Source organism: Vanessa atalanta, chromosome 17 (assembly GCF_905147765.1).
Source record: "Vanessa atalanta chromosome 17, ilVanAtal1.2, whole genome shotgun sequence".
Classification (NCBI taxonomy): domain Eukaryota; kingdom Metazoa; phylum Arthropoda; class Insecta; order Lepidoptera; family Nymphalidae; genus Vanessa; species Vanessa atalanta.
In genome coordinates, this window is record NC_061887.1 from 8,134,749 (window position 1) to 8,153,536 (window position 18,788).

General features: G+C 30.6%; 1 protein-coding gene across 2 annotated transcripts in view; it reads left to right on the forward strand.

Moving 5' to 3' along the window:
* LOC125070360 (sodium channel protein 60E) overlaps positions 1–18,788 on the forward strand; it is a 186,359-nt gene that overhangs the window by 135,342 nt on the left and 32,229 nt on the right. For both annotated transcript variants that reach the window (XM_047680196.1, XM_047680197.1), the window contains exons 4-6: positions 7,581–7,801; positions 13,721–13,913; positions 14,733–14,952. In XM_047680196.1, the coding sequence (XP_047536152.1) occupies positions 7,581–7,801; positions 13,721–13,913; positions 14,733–14,952 (634 nt within the window). The remainder of the gene's footprint in view (positions 1–7,580; positions 7,802–13,720; positions 13,914–14,732; positions 14,953–18,788) is intronic.

Sequence of the window (18,788 nt, forward strand, 5' to 3'; positions counted from 1 at the left end):
GTTGTCTGTGAGAGATCGCTATAAGCGATAAGACCGCCTTTGCGCACCATTTATCTAATATATATATTTGTTTCTCTTATGTGTTGTGCAATAAAGTTTTTTTGTGCAAGTCATGAGCATTGTCAATTTGAGAATCTCAAACGATGTAAAAGTCTTTGTAGTATTCTTGCTTAAAGGAGTAAGCAGGGGCACGAGCTTCTTAATTTCTCATCCCAGACGATATGAATTATTTAATGCTAATGTCTATGGTAGGATGTGATATTGTCGTCAGCTGGTAAACTTACCCATCTCCTTCCTAAGCAATCACTTTCCTTTTAAATCGAAATGTTCGTGTTTTTTTTTCTTAAAAAACCTTTCGAAAGCTATTGTTGTTCAATACGTTGCATATGTTATTAAATATAATATATTACGTCAAATTCGAGGAGAAAATTCTCAGTCCGAGCGCTTTTGAAGCAAACGCTGCCAAAACTGTAACAGATACGCGAAAACTTTAACGAAAATTTTGTAGTTCTCTAAAATTTCAGTAGCAGCATATGTCTACATATTATATATAAGTCACAGCAGTGCGATTCTGTAAGAATTCACTTTGAATCTCACTCGTGAAATGTGACAACCGACTTACAGTGATACTATTAATTTTATAATTATTTTAGTCAATATAACATTCCGATATTACACGCTTTTGTTCAACAGTCAGATTCAAGTTTCTTCTTCCGGAATAAGTCTACCGTATCGACTTTAACGTTTAAAATTTTCCTTTAATTTATCTTTCACGCCGTATTCAATGGTTGTTAAAATGAACGATATATTTAATTTCAATGTAATTTCAATGAAAATCGTAATCGTAATTCGTAAATAAAAATAAATTTTATGTTTTTTTATTTGAACCCGTAAGTTAATTGCGACAATGTTGTTACAATAAGGGCGACTAAATCTCGAGTTAATAATATTGTTTTGTAAAAAACAACTAGAAACGTAACTAAAGCTTATAATCAAAGTAATTATTATTTCCGTATTTGATATTATTGAAAGTAAAACTTGCATATTTAGTGCCAACTTATGATAGTATTCAATATTACATTAGTAAAAATATATCGTAGATAATATTGCAATAATTCAAGTAAGAGTAGAGTTAAGATTTCCCACGGGTCACTTCTAACTTCGAACTGCAAGTAAGAATTGTTTCCTGACAGTACAACCAACCTTATGACCAATTCTCTAGAATAGTGTATAAAACTATACATGTATATAAAAATAGGTGATAAAGTAATTTATTTAATAGTAATAAATACACCACAACATAGAATATGTTTTATTATTTGTAAAATTTTTTAAACCTTCCTGAATCCTGAGGTTAAAATAAACTCAAAATTGATATATATAAATCTTCTATTTACATAAATCGGTGACCGCCATTTTTTCTTTCTAATTTTACGCGGGAAAACATCTTGTATTAATTTTTAAAGCCATACGAATGACGTTCTGAAATCGTTCACACTTTTTATAAAATCGGATACATTAACAGAATTAAATATTTATTGAATATAATTATTATATAAATGTAACTGTATAAATAAGTATTTCTAACAATAGTTTTCTTTTATTAAAAAATCTTTAAATAAACATCAATTTTGATGTATCACATATCGAGTGCTCCGTGAAAGCCAGTGGCTTTGTGGTATTATTTTTTCTATTTGTTTCGTAGTACAGTTTAAGAACGAACATCGAGACGTGGAGCTCCATATTTTCTTATCACTAAAAAGGATTGCTCTCAGTAAAGGTGTTTTATTTCATACGATGGCTTTTTTAAAAGCTAAAGTTATTTTAAGCGAGAACTCCTGTTGCTACTATTGTACTAAAGTGGAAACCTGGATAAAGATCTTTGTTATTTTTTGCAGTTGTGTCTTTGTATAAAATGTGAATGTAGTTGAGTTGAGATGTTATCATTTGTATTAAAATAATACGTCTTATCTTTTAAATCTTTTAAATTAATATTTACAAATATATTTCAATGAATTAAACGACAATGTGAACGTAGAATTAAATTATTAATAACAGTAATATAAACTCTATAAACATAACGATTCGATTTAACTAACCTAAGTTAGTTAAATCGAAAGGATGATCGAGATCTCCCTTTTTTATTTTCGACAAACTGGTCGCTATTATCCATACATATTAGTACTGTAAGAAAGATTAACCATTATTTACATAGTTGATGCGCTAGCAGCTTAGGAATATAAAATGTGGTTCCTTGTGCCTTTAAACATTGGCTCACTCACACTTCAAATCTAAAGGCAACAATATTGAGTATTACTGTTTGATGATAGAATTACTACTGAGTGCAAGGCCCTATAACCAAGTAAATTACTAGTCGTTTTTGTTATTCACCATAAAACATCGTCATATTCATATTGTGAGCGATATATTAATGCTAAATAATAAAAAATTTAATGATTGTTGATCTCCACAAATAGACGATAAAGACCATGATATAGGTATTTGATATTATCTTATTAGCATGTCCTATTTACTAGAATAGAGTAAAATAATATTATGGTCTTTAACTAATATTATAATTATATAAATAGCATAATAAAATTCGTCCGCCCTGAGCAGAAATCTTACTTAGTTAGCCACAGAAAAACAAATAAAAGATTTTAAGTTTTAAAATGAGATATAATCGTTCTATTAATATTTTTATTGTGATTTTTACAGTCTCATAATATTATACACATTATTTTAAAGACATATCTCCTTTGAATATTAATGACTGTTATTTTTATGCCTGTTTATTGAAAAAAATCTCCATAACACGTTCCAATTAATCTATGTATAATCTTTAGGTAACCTAATCAAAATTAATAAAAAAACCAGAGCAAGCAAGAAGGCACATTAAAGATGTAGGTCAAAACTTAATTTGCATATTCGTTTCAGTATCACGACACAAGCTGAATATAACAGTATTACGTCAAAGTGGGCTGTGCCCTCGACGTGTGGAGATGTAATTAAAGAGCGTGAGTGGATCTCGTTTACAATATATAAATGAATATCGTATGTATGACTTCAATATGATTAACTAACTAGCTCTCCCACGCGATACCGGCGACATTTTCTCCCGCAAAAACACTTCATTTAGTTAGGCTTTGCTATTAACCAAGGCTAACGTTGGCAAATTTCAAAATACGGCCTAAGTCAGTATGATAAAACTAATATAAGATAAGGTAAATAAACAGAGATCAAAAAACTTTTAAATATTTAAAACTTACAATCAAAGTATTCCTTATTCAAATACGTTCATAAAAGAATTTTTGAAAAATCATGTTTACAGTATTGGATTAAATGTAAATTTACCATATTTAAATAATTTTGAAAACGCCCCAAGTAATTTAAGTTGTAGAACGATAGTAACGTATTACACGTAGACCTACGAACTTTCCTTGGTCAAACAAATCAATAATAACTTTGAACTGAATCGACCACAACACACCGGATTTAATATGAAAATTTTCTATTAATACATTTCTTTCAGACGTACGATATATCCACATATAAATATTTTTATACTTTGTTTACCAAATTATTGTTATTGATACAAAAGGCAGATTCAACGCCTGCAGGTATTCTCTACCTTTAATATTATTGGTTACAAATGTCTTAAGCTTGTTTCGTAATAGTACCACTTACAAAAATCAAAAAAATTATATAAACATCAGCAAACAATGCTTTTAACAATGTACCAAATAAAATAAAATAAAGATAATCTTTTAACGTCTCATCTCACAGAAATCATTTTTAGAATTATATTGGTGCTATTTTCTCAAACCATAGTAAATTATTCACACGTATTTAGCAAATATTTTAAAAACCCAGAAAAATTCTAGATAAGTATACTAAGAATTCATTTGAATTTGGACACTTTTGAGCAAGAACTTTAATAAATATTATATTTAAATAAAACACACATGTATCAGTGTCAGTATTAATAATAATAATATAGCTTTATTTATTCCATACATGCATACATTGTAAATAACAATAATAATAACAGAAATTAACAAATAGATCTTTAGTGGTAAAATCAACTTTAAACACATTATAATAATAGTTGAAGTATTAGATGCGTAAAAAACAATTTGAGTCCAAGCTTGTGGGGTTCAATAACCGTTGGAGAATTCCACTATATGTTTCCGGGTTCTAAAATCATAAGAGCTCAATAATAACAAATGATGGCATTGCGAACCGAAATAAATTACCTTCTAATATGAAGAGGTAGATGAAATTCGACTTTCAAGATATATATATAACAGTCAATAAATATCCCATTACTTAGCAAAGAGAGGGGCCCTCTTCGTTTTGATTAGGTTTTTATTGGGAGTTTATTCTATGATGTTACTCTAATGCGGGTCAGTTCTTGCAGAATTTTATCCAGCACATGTTAGTTTCCAGAAGATGTTTTCTTTAAACTAAAATTACGAATGACGAAATAAATAATCTTCATTCACCAGCACAATGATTACATCTTAAATTTTTATTCATAAGAACGATGCCTAGTACTTTTATGTATGGGTCACTGAAACCTCCCAATAATTGCAAAAAGATTGTCCAACGCAAAAATCATAAAAGTCGTTCGAGTACGAACATAAGGCAAAAGAGAACCGATTTTATCTTTCAGAAATATCGAACAATTAGCAGAAACAACAATTTTATATTTATAAAAACATTTGCATCAAAAAGTTACAGATCCGTTTTTAAAATAAAACGAAATGTTCTGGAATCAGAACGTTTTATATTTTAAGGGTTTTCACCATCTAGACGGGAATCTGGAAGTGAGGCGTAAAATAATTTTGCTTTTTTTTAAGGCGTCGATATTCAGATGGGAACATGTGTCACCTGATGGTAAGTGGTTACCACTACCCATACACATTAGCAACGCATGAAATTTTAACAATTTCTTACATAACCAATATGCCACCAACCTTGGGAACTGTTAAGATAAGTAGTAAGGAGTATTTATATTTCTTACAGGGCCGATATCTATGGCAGTGATCACTTACCATCTGTTGAACCATTAGCCTGTCCGCCTTCGTTAAAAAGTAAAAAAAAAAACTCACAGTAAAGTATTAACAGAGCGTAAAAGTGGCGTAAAATTTAAAAACACCAATGTAACGCTTCGAAAACGCCACGATACTAAAAACGAGGACATCCTGACGTCAAGACGGCTGGCAACCCTATTATACGTTAATGACAGTGTTGCATGATTCATTAAACATTTTTGTATGTTATGATAATAAATGAAGCACGAACATGAAAATGCTGCGGCGTTGTTATAAACGAAATATATTCGTTAGAAATTTGTAACAAGCAACAACAAACAAGATTTGTAGCACCGTTTCAAATGCCAGCTTACATTCAATTAAAATACTGTACACAATTTGCAATTATTTTTATTAATAGGCCAGGCGTCGGGCAATATAAGCTATATTACTAATTATGCTAAAAATAGCAACACAATTACAGCCGATAGCCGTTCAGTTTATTACTCTTGTGAACATATTTTACTAATATATGTTCCGAGCAATTCTGCTATAAAAGGCTTACATTTAAAAAGGTCACAAGGGTAAGTTTTCGATTTTTCTCTCCCGTTTAAAATTTCGAACATTGCAATTTTTTTAATTTATATTTGAAATAAAATATTTTATACGTATATCCGATTATATTTACGTGCCCCATATCCAGATGATGTTTGCTGAGCAATTTTTATATTTTTATTTTATTTTATTTTCGAGATCGAGTTGATATAAAGAATAACCTTTTTTTTTCATTGTTACATTCTTATTCAAGCAAGGAAAAAATGTCCTCTCGTGGTTTTTATATAAACACTGACGTACTTGTTGTACTTATTAGAAACTCAATACGGTGACATCTTATATCATCTTATCTTCGAATTACGAGTATACACAACTCAACCCTCATTATTTCTTTTGATATCATAAAAATCCCTAAAGTCCCTGGTAAATTCTTGAACAAATATCGGGGACAAACTTCGCTCCGAACATACGAGTATCTACATATAATATTCCTACTTTCACATCTCAAATTTAAAAAATAGACATGCTCATCGTATATTCAGGAGCATGCAAGTTGAATTTTCATTAATTATATTTAATATCGTCCATGAATACTACTCCTTAGTGTAGAAATTTGATAAAATGACGACGTATAATTTAATTGAATGAATTCTGTTATATTAGGAATGTTTTGAATTTAGCATAAACGTACATTTCAATCATTTTAATAATCAAACTATACACTATAACCTAGTAGAATTATTTTAAATCCATTTATGTCACTTATGTCACTTATTTATGTATACTTTATTAGTTACCTACTTAATTATGTATACTTTTTATGTATTTGTGACTTTCAAGTAACAATTATTGTTCTATAAATTATAAATATATTATAAATAGCTATACTTATTTAATGCTTAAACACTTTCTACTAAATCGATGAAAGTCCATACAGCTATAAGTTTTTGTTATTATGACAATTAGAAGAAGAATCAGTAAATTTGTTTGCTTAACTGTCAATTATTAGATTAATTTATGTTATACTGCTTAGCACAGACTATAAAAGGATTAAAAATAAATATTTAATTTGAAAACGTAAATGTAATAAATTTTTACCTTAATTCACGTCACACAAAAACTTTACAAAGTTCAAACCAATAAACTGTAATAGGACCACTTGGAGCTTTATGACACTGAATCCACCACAAAAATATAAATCATCAAAACTGCATTATTAACAAAACGTTATACTCGTTATGTTCGTTGTGCCTAAATTATATCATAATATTTTTCATTGATTAAAATTATTATTTAGATTTTTACAAATGTGATCAAAAACACAATTAGTAAAAATTGAAAAGACTTCTTAGAGTTGCTCTTCTTTGAAACAAATATGAGTGTGTTGGCTCACCGAAAATCTCACGACACTCATGTATTTGTACTAAAATCTTGCATGAATGAAATTACTGAGGCAAAATTTAATTAGTGAACAGCTGTGGCTGCTCGCGACAGCTTCTTTATCTGTGTAACTTTATTAAAGTGATGAAAACATTAATTTATTATAATCACTATTAAAACCGGTATTCCATCAAGATAATTGGACCTGGTACAAGCGAAGCTATTACTCATCTTTATGGTAAAATCTTCAATGAGAATATTAGTTACGTAGCGGACGAGATTTTTTCTCAAGCCTTATTGTTGGAACTCATTTTTACTTCAAGCTTCAATTTCTATTCGAATTTCGAAAAGTTCATTTAGAAACCTTTTTCTGTAACGATGGATTGATTATTATTTTTGCATACAAATGAAAATTTTAAATGGTAATAGACAATATTGTTTATTTTTTATGTAAATTCCCGTTTAAATCAGTAATCGTAAAAATCGTTATTTAAAAAAAAAAAAACAAACAATCTTAAACATGAATATTTGTACGCGAATATTTATTTTTACACTCAGTGATTGTATATTTCTCATGCCTAATGTTTTTACACTTCTTTCTTTCTCCAGATATATATTCCTGGCGATCTACACAGCGGAGATGATAATCAAGTGTATCGCGAAAGGCTTCATTCTAAACAAGTACACGTATCTTCGGAACCCCTGGAACTGGTTGGATTTTGTTGTGATAACGTCTGGATACGCGACGATTGGTATGGAGGTCGGTAACCTCGCTGGTCTGAGAACTTTTCGAGTACTACGAGCGTTGAAGACCGTTTCTATTATGCCAGGTCAGTGAAACTGTTTTTTCATCGGAATGTATACTTTTCACCTTTGCTCATAAACATCGGTAATGATAGCCATTTCTTACACAACTAATGCCCCGCCAAACGTGGCGTACAGCTGTTATAGTTCTCATTATTTATAAAAGAATACAATACCGTGAAGCGAGAGTGTACGGAACTCAGAAAGCATTTTTTTTTTCTACGTTTAGATTTACGATTACGATGGAAATGTATTTTTAAATTAAAAAATATTACAATTCTCAAAACTAAACATGATATAGATATAAGTAAGTATGTTAAACAAATACATACACATATAAGTTTTTAAACAACATTGTGTGTATGAATACAGTCTGAGATAGTTTAATAGATATCCTATGTAAGTATTCGCACCATATAAACTTAAATAAACTAGCAATTTATATATGAAAATAATTACAGTTATACGTCTAACTAAGTTTTTACTAAAATATATTAAAATGATGTACCGTTGAACAGTGTTGCTTAAAACAGTAATGTCCCATATAAAAAAAAAAATCAAAATATACTTTATTCAAGTAGGCTTTTACAAGCACTTTTGAATCGTCATTTAACAAACTATTTAAAGTAAAGCTACCGTTATATAAACATTGATCCCGTATTTTAAGTTATTAATATAAAACATAAAACAGTAAATAGGATGAAATTAATCCGATATAAATAGGAATTTATAGCAAAAAGTATGTTTTCTGCAGGAAATATTTATTTCCCGTGCCAATTGATTTCCGTTCGTGACAAGCTAGTGTGGATGCAGCAATATTACATCCTGTCTGGATTTGCACGTGACTTTTACTTATATTTATGCTTGGAACTATTATGCTTACTTGGTAGTACAACATCCTATCAGGTTTTAACTACAGCCACGAGGGACATATATAATCTTTATTTATCGCATTGGCGATGCTGGGAATGGTTAATATTTCATACAGCGCTAATGTCTATGTGTGTTGGTAACCACTCACCATTAGAGGGGTCGTCGATTTGCCCGTCCGCCAAACTTTATCATAAAATATATAAATTGCAATATAATAAATCAATTCTAATCATAGATTTGAAGCTTTGAAAAATATAAAGGTAGCCTACCTTTACCTTTTTCAATACATCTAAACAACTATAATAATCAATTGTATGACAAAGTTGAAACTGAAAACTCGGTTGTAATAAATGTAAATGAGCATATACATATGTTTGCAGGACCCAACAGTATTCATTATTTATATAAGTACAATATTCGGTAATATACCATAGTAAGGATTTTCTTGGTGCAGCATTTTTGTACATTTAAATTAATTATCCGATACATATGTACATATATTAACCATTTGGACAAATATAGGACAACACATTCGATTATTTAGAGGTGATTATTTAAAGGAGAACATGTCGAATAAAATAGTATGACGTTTGGCGAATGTCAAGTGTAGCTGTCACGCACACTAAGATAATAAAGTTGGCTCGTTTGTTTTAGTTCATTTGTTGTGTGACACTATCCAAGGGTCTAAGGACAACACAATTAAATTAAAATCCGCTTTAGTAACACATTTATCCCAATTTAGTTATCATTTAAATAGCAGAAAAAACTGTATAGTGGTCTAGAAAATATTTACTTAAATATCTAATAATAAAACAATTTTTTTTAAAGAAACTTCAATTTATGTCACACTAAAACTAAGAACAGTTTTAGTTGCTACAGTAATAGTGTATTGTTGCCATCAACAAAAAGATATGCAATAATTTTAGTTTTATTTATTTAATAGTGAAACATATCCTTCACTTATCTGAAGGATACCTTTGTTATTAACTGTTGATATTAAATCTTGTAAAAATACCTTTCAATATTTATTGAATAATGTAAGAAATTATTGAGTGAAATAATAAATAAATTTTGCGTATTCCGATTGAAAATTTCCTTATTTTTCGTCAAAACTTAATTAAAGCAGCCATTACCGGTCCATTAACCTTAGCTGTAATTTTTTTCGAACCGCTTTTAAACGTTGCCTAATTAATATTCTAAGTATAAATTAAATGTGACAAAGGATTGTAACTAAATTTCGAGGAACGCGGGGTAATAGAATCGGACAAACTATTGAACTTTCGTAAATGCTAAATTGAGGCTCTATATCAATAGCGTTCAATGTTGTGAACCAAAGCGTAGTCAGTCACTTTGGTTATTTTATATGAAATCATTTAAAAATACTCCTGTGGATGACGTCAATACTCAAAACACTATCTTAACTGATCACTGGCCTTAATCTGAGAACTACTGAGTTTTCACGTCTTTAATTGCTATTTACAATTAACTCGTGTTCTAAAAAAGCATCCTAAGAGATATGAAATCTGTCAGAAATTAACTACAAACTTCTTTTAAGTTTGACAATAGGATATTTTTATAAAACATTAACTTAATATTAAACTCGCCTCTGCTTCACAATAGTACACTTCACAAAGTACACTCGTACCCCTATACACCAACCCGTATCCTCGTATACCTGTAATAATGTAGCTTTCTACCAATGAAAAACATTTTAGAATCGGATGATTAGTCACGGAGATAATCCTCTACATACAAACAAACAAATTGTATCTGATTATAATATTATTAATAATTAAAGTTAACATAATAATGGTGATTGCTTTTTTATCACTAAAATAATAAAATGGTATAAAGTAAAAGTATCTTATATTGTGCGTCATTAAGAAAAATATTATTTCAGTAAATATGAGTAAGATAACATTTAGAATGAAATATTAATAACCTCATTTAACAAGGAGACAGCAATGATCTGTTATTATTACTTGTGCTTATAAGATTTGTGGGATTTATCGATTGGAGCTAATGCTCCAGAGTCTCTAGTCTGCCAAGACGTGGACCAATTAAGATGATGTCTGCGAAGATTGATAAATTAAATAGTCAATTTGAAATTCAAATTTAAATATCTTAAAAAATATTTATCTGCTTTTATTTTGTAACAAGAAAGATTTATCTTAGAGAATATTTTTACCAAAATTATAATTGTGTGTTGGCTTTGGTAGTTCGTGGACATTTTTATTTTCAACTTTTACATATTTATTAGAATATAATTAGGTACTTACTTAAATGATGCTTGTATATAAGTTTTATGTTCAGATTTTTATCTTCAATTTTTGTATGTATGTACTTAAGCTTATTTAAAAATAAACGCATGCATCGCAAATGTTAAGCCACGTAATATAAAGTGCAGAATAAGCCGTGAAGTTTTTAAAAACATAAAGAGACTAGCTTCAGGTCACAACATTGAAAAACAGAGTTGAAACATACCTCTTTTTCTTTGGCTTTTATACCTCAAATACCTTTTCAGCCAGTCTATTTTAAAGCTAGCTCTAAAATGGCTGAAAAATAGCACCGCAACTATTTCCAGTAGACGGTATAAGACTTAGTTTTCGACTTTTGACGTGAGTGGATCCTTTTCTTATATTATTTCCTTTGTTGAATATCTTCCTATTTTCCGTCTATGCAAAGTTTTCATCGTATGTTGCAACAAAGAAAAGTATGTGTAGCAATTTTTGTAATAGAAGATTTTGTAGAAAAGAAACTCATAGTAAATTTAATATACAAGATAATATATTTAATATAATAATAATAAGAGCCGCGATAGAAGACGTAAAATGAAACTGAAGATTGTGGGTTTAACTGAATTTTCATTTGTATTTAAAATTATTTCCTGCTGTAAAAAAAAACGTACGAAATTGAATAAACAGTAAAAAAAGTATAAAATGCCATCTTCATTTTAAGCAACCCGCATTTGAGCAGCGTGATGGATTACATCACTATATGAATTGAGGCTAAGTCAGATAGAATTGATTACCCTTGCAAATACATTTAGCACCTACGACACCTATAGTTTGAGATGGAATGGCTCTATTATATTTTACACTTACGACTAACTTTTACTCTAAATATCAAATATTATACATGAAACGAATTTTTAATTAACATGGTTATTTTTATTACTATAAGTATTTGAAACAGGATATTTACCATGTTATTTATTTTTATTTGGTGGCACTTGATATTTCGACATTATCTACAAATGTCTTGTTGACAAGATTGAAATTTGCGGGTAGATGTTGACGGCATTAGAAGCGTCCATATCGGACTACCTCCGTTCTCGTACGTTTGCTGCGTAAACACTGGTCACCAGTACCATTGTCACTTTCACCCCTACTATTTGTTTTATTTGTTTTATGTGCACTCGACACTCGATCCCGTGTTTTACAAAGGAAACTCACCGCTTCGATTCGAGAATTTTATTTTTTTTACCTCGAACAGTAATATAAAAAAATCCCGTTTCAAATACTTATAGTAATGAAACAAATAAACAAATCCATAGTTTAATACTACAAATGAAACTAAAAAAGAAATGAAATATAGTTAGAACATTCGAGAATGCAAAATAAATTACTGTAGTCTGGTTTAAATTGTTTAATCTTACCAATCTCGTCACTGTCAGTGAGGTGTTAAATGAAATTAGTAAACAGCACGCCACTGTATTATTTATTTCATTTAAACCTAGGTTCATTCATTTGTCCATTTCACTATTGACGCTGTGAACAGTCGAGCTTTCAACAACATTTCCTCATTTGAAAGTCAATGACAGATTTGTCAACGACCACACCGTTTGAAATAACCCGAATCTGAATTTCATTAAAATATATATTTATTTTTAAAAACAAAAGGATATTTTAATTCAATTAACATAATTGTATAGATTTACATTGATTGCTCTTTTTATTTTATAATATTATAGTTATATTTTATTATAAGATAATTTATTTCTATAAATATTAATTCTAATATAGTGTTATGTTTGTACCATATTAATGTGAATAATTTATTTAAATAGTTATAGTGTCCTTAATGTATATCTGATTAGGCTAAAGTTTGACTCGTCACGCTAGCAAAGCGATCACCGATGAGACGGCGAGGCTACCGCTGGTTTTTTTAGTGGGTATTCCGGTGAGCCGCCAACATCTTGGGCATCGGCGAGTCCCACATACCCCCTACTTCCACGTGGGGGAAACGCGTAATGCGTTATTCAAGCGAAAAAAAAGGCTAAAGTTTGACTGCTGGAACATACGTTTTATAAATTTTAGCGTAAAAATTATCATTTAACGGACAAATTAACTGGTACGAGTACATGATGTATTTTTTCTTTATGATTATCACAAATAATATTAATGTGTAAGATTAATACATATGTCACTAACGAAAACATTTTATTCTTTATAAATATTATTTGTGCCGGAGTTATAATTATAAAACATTTATCAAAAATGAAACTAATAGGTACTAAATTAAGAAACATACTATGTTATGGTACATGCATATAAAATAAATACAGAACAGGCAGACGGGCGAATGGGCCACCCTATGGTAAGTGATTACCCCCGCTCATAGACATTAGCGCTGTAAAAAATATTAACCATTCCTTAGATCACTAATACGATAAATAAAAATAAGATTTCTTGTGTCTATAATAATACTGGCTCACTCACCATTCAAAACACAACAATACTAAGAGTTTCTGTTTGGCGTTACAGTATTAAATTAGTGGGTGGTATCAACCCAAAGCTCTACTAGCAAGTAATATAAATAACATACTCGTCTTTATCACAAGGCAGCTATATCACTCAACAACGACAGACAGCTTCAGGGCTAGAAAATTCCAATGAAAGAGTTGGGCAGGTGGTGCAATATAAAGCATGAATAATTGTAATATACATGCATAAGTATAGATGTAAACATATTCATAAACATGCAGCACTTACTACTTTATAGAACTGTGTTAAAAACCATATAAATAGAAGTCTTAAGGTACAAATAAACACTTTTCTAAATGTTCGCAGGTCTGAAGACTATCATCAACGCACTACTCCACTCGTTCAAGCAACTTGCGGAAGTAATGACGCTGACGATCTTCTGTCTTATGGTGTTTGCGTTATTCGCATTGCAAGTGTACATGGGGGAATTGCGAAACAAGTGCGTTCAGAACTTAGTCGTACCGTCGGGGGACAATTTCACCGATGAACTTTGGTCGGAGTAAGTTACCGCTCTTTAAGTACATTTTTCTTTTTAAATTTGCACAGTGTGAAAGTGTACTCCCTGTATAGGACCGAGTTTTAAGGCTGTTTAAGATTTATATGGATAGCACGTACAGTCTAGTTCTAAAGAAAAGTTGAAAAAGAAAAATTGCTTTTCTTAAATTATATTTTATATCTTAAGAAACGTTTATCACTAAAATTTCAGCAATAAAATTAGTGTTCGGGAACAATAAATTAAATGATTTAGTTAACTGCTGACTCTAGTTAAAGCCAGCCCATATACTTTTAAGATGTAATAGATACTCTATTTTATACTGATGTTTTTTTAATTATAGCGCTTGTTCAGGTATTAAGGAAACTTTATAAGTTCGGTGCACCCAGCTCTTGATATAATTGATAGAATTTTACATTACATTAGCAGCCTTGTAAATTTCCCACTGCTGGGTTAAAGGCCTCCTCTCCCATTGAGGAGAAGGTTTGGAACATATTCCACCACGCTGCTCCAATGCGGGTTGGTGGAATACACATGTGGCAGAATTTCGTTGAAATTAGACACATGCAGGTTTCCTCACGATGTTTTCCTTCACCGACGAGCACGAGATGAATTATAAACACAAATTAAGCACATGAAAATTCAGTGGTACCTGCCTGGGTTTGAACCCAAAATCATCAGTTAAGATGCACGCGTTCTAACCACTGGGCCATCTCGGCTCTATTGATAGAATATTAAAACATATTTAGATGGTAATTTCTATGTATTTCTAAAGTAACTATTTATATATTTTTTAATTAATATATTTATTACATTCATGTTTAGATGGATCAGCGACTCGTCTCACTGGATGGTGAACGATGAAGAAATCCCTATTATCTGCGGCAACTTGACCGGCGCCAGACACTGCCCTTCACAATACACTTGTTTGTGCGTCGGACCAAACCCTAATCATGGTTACACAAACTTCGACAACTTCCTCTGGTCTATGCTAACCACTTTTCAACTCATCACGCTGGATTATTGGGAGAATGTTTACAATATGGTAAGTTACATTTGTTTAAAATTATTCCTCGAATTTAAAGTTAATTTTTATAAAATTGGACAATTATTACAAGATTTTTTTTTCAATCACTGACAAACCATAAAAACATTTCAACCGCAAAATGCATCTCTGGTATTATTTCGTCAATTCTTAATATATTCGCAAATTGAAACACTTTTGAGCGTTTTCGTTTCTAGTTCTAGATTCTTTGCAGCACTTTGTCAGGATATGCACTTCCCTTGCCTAAGTATCTATGATTTAAAGAGCATTTTATTGATATACGACATAAATCAATTTAAAAAAAAACAATAGTTTAGTCTTTGTACAAGATTGTATTAAATGTAAAACTTCTACCGATTCGAAATGTGGATTATATCGAGAAAAACTGTCAAGAAAATTATAATTATCCTTTTTCACAAATTAAATAACAGAGAGAATAACAAATATTAGTACAATTATATTTATATATTCAGCTCGAAAATTACCAATACCGACTAGTAAATCTTTAGATATAATTTGTTATGTATCATTTTTTCTAATTAAATTTTGTAAATCTTGAGCTCACATCAATCATAGCTCAACGATATATAACAATTACTCAGCAATGGAAACCTCGAATGATATTTAAATCCTCAAAATCCTATAATGCAATAAACAAAATGCAATACAAACAGAAATAAAATAACACTGTTCCTGTGATTATGAAGCAATTTTGCGGCAAGCTGAGGCAATTATCCGGCGACGTTGTTGATTCAATCCGTTTTGAATAGGATAAAACTATACACACTGACACTCGCCTTACCATAACAAAGGCTTGGAACCGTGGAAGATAACCCTGAACCCTTGGATTAAATTTAATTAAGGCAAAACACGCTACACTTAGAGCGTAGGATAATTTTGTACAACATTGTGGATTAGGTTGAAACAAAGATAATTAAGAATAAATTAAAATTCGTGCAACTGAGTAAACGTAATCAAAGTTTCATTATATTATGAAATATAGCAGAATTTCGATCTTGAAATTACTCTCATTGCGACTACAACAAGTTTCAATTGGAGACTTTTATTGATACTTTATGTGCTATCTTTCTTTCTTTGCTTTATAACTTTAATTAACGTTCTACAATTATACTTCACTTTGTAGTTTGTCTTTGTGTAAGCCCGTATGGGCAGCTACCAAATTCTACCACCAAGTCGAGATACTCAATATTTTTGGGTTCCGATTTGAACAGTGATTGGGCCAGTATAACTACAGGCACAAGTGAAATAACACCCTAGTCCCTAAGGCCGATGACGCATTGTCGATTTAAAGAATGGTTTAAAAAAAGTTTACGGCGTCAATGTCAATCAGTAAGTACAACACATAATTGATTGTCAATAAAATTACCACGGTTAAGAAAGAGACCAGAGCTGCTTTTCTTGTTTCTGACGTTCAACATCAGATTTAATACCAGTAAAACTCTTATTTTAATAATTTATTACTTCGTTTAGAAAACTAACCCACAGATTATCATATATATTAATACTTCTATTAATAAAAGGTTTGATAAAATAGACGATGAAATCCCTTAACGTTTTTATCCATCAAACGCATATTATATTTATATAACAAACCCTTACACTCTAAAGGGTCAAAAGCGGTTGGCCACTTTACACAGATAAACGAAAAAAGCTCGTCATTCTAATAATAAAAAAAAAAACAAATAGTATTCATTCAAAAGGCATTTGTGTGTTATTTCTAGCATACATTATTTTCTTATCTTAACTTGATAGGTCTCCTGAATTTAATGATTTACTTTTAAGAAGATCGCGCTTTATCGAGCGTCAATTCGGTAGAGGTTACGAAATAATATTGGTAACGAAAATATATCATTGATATTTTTATTTTTATTCTGAGTCTTATTAAATACTCTTATGCGTTCTCTATCCTTAGCGGCCATGCTTCGTCTATCGTTTCCTCCAAATTAAGTATAGTTTGCATGATGAAATTTGAACTCTGTGTGAACGCTATAATTATTGCCCTTAAGTAATTCAAAATAATGATCTCTCACAATGATCATAATGTAACAATCTTGTAACATACATTTTGTACTGTTTTTTTCTGAATCTAATACTCCAAAATCAAAATGTACTTTATGCAAGTATGCTCTTACAAGCATACTTACATTTCTTAATCGTAATTCTACAAGGCTATAGTTAACTAAAAGCTACCGCTAGTTCGGAATGTAGATATTGTCGGCACTTCAAGCAACTCATAGAGGGTATCGATAAGAGCGGGGGCCAGACTTAGTGACGTGCCTCCTACTCCTACATTCGATTCTAACTTACCAATCTAATCGCCTCAATAGAATGTGTATCAATCAATTTAACTGAGATAGTTTTACTTGTGATTCTGTAACGATCCAATTTCATTGAAATTTTTTATTTTATTTATTTATTTATTAGGTCATTTACAGGCCATTTGTCATTCTTACATAAATACACAATTAGGTATATACATCCATAGATTATGTAAAATCATTTAAAAGCAAACACTACATGCTAATTAAACTATTAATTACAATTGCTTGCTACAACAACAAAAGTGAAAAAAAAAAAAAAAACGAAAAATGAGCAAAAGAGAAAAAAACAAAATAATTGATAGTTTGATATTTAAAACCTTTATTTGCTAATGGCAATATTACAATTGTTAGGTACTCTTTATATGGATTATAATGTACAAAATTATTAGTTATTCATAGTTTCATGCACATTTTGTAAATTCTGCATGACAATCAACTATACTAATTTAATTTAATGGGAATACCTTATCATCATTATATTTGTTTATGGAATAATATACTATGCCTAAAACAGATTTTTATTAAACTAATTTAAATAGTTGAAATTTATTTTCCAAGATTAAAAAATAATTGGTCGTCATATACGAGTTCCGTAACTCTAACCATTAAGATAATTATGAAGGTGCTTTACATTTTACGCGACAGAAACTAACCAACTGTGAAAGGAACTATCATAATATTATAAAAATAATATTTTACTATACATATTACTTGGTGGTAGGGCTATGTGCACACTCGTCTGGGTAGGTACCACCCACTCATCAGATATTCTGCCGCCAATACTTGGTATTGTTGTATCCCGTATTGTTGAGTAAGCCAGTGTAACTACAGGCACAAGGGACATAACATCTTAGATCTCAAGGTTGGTGGCGCATTGGCGAAGTAAGGGATAGTTAATATTTCTAACAGCGCCAATGTCTATGGGCGTCGGTAACCACTTAACATCAGGTGGCCCATTTGCCGGTACGCCTACATATTACATAAAAAAAATATACACATATGTTACTTTCATCCCTCACGAGAAAGTTCATGTACTTTCCGGGACACGTTAGTTATATTAACATTAACCAAATTAATTAACTAGCAAACTACTATTGGAAATTTATATTCAGAAAAACCCAATAACTTTTGAACAATCTGACCATTGACTTGAATCCAAAACCTCGGACGTGCAGGTTTATGAGCTAGCCACTTAACCAACGTGGCAATCACCCCATTACACCCAGCACAGCTGCTGATAATTGTTCTTTGCAAACTATACCGAAAACTTATGCAAAGTCGACTCAGCCCGACTTCCATAAACTTACTTACCCATATAAGTAAAGTTTGAAATAAATGAAATTCGACTCCCATTTTGTTTACTTTATAGATGAGATAAAGAGTATTCCAGAGACACTCGAGCTGTCGTCATTACTGTGAAAATATTTTTTGTCGATCATTTTCATGGTGAAGTGTTCTCGTCTTTGCCGCATCAAACCACAATTATTATATTGT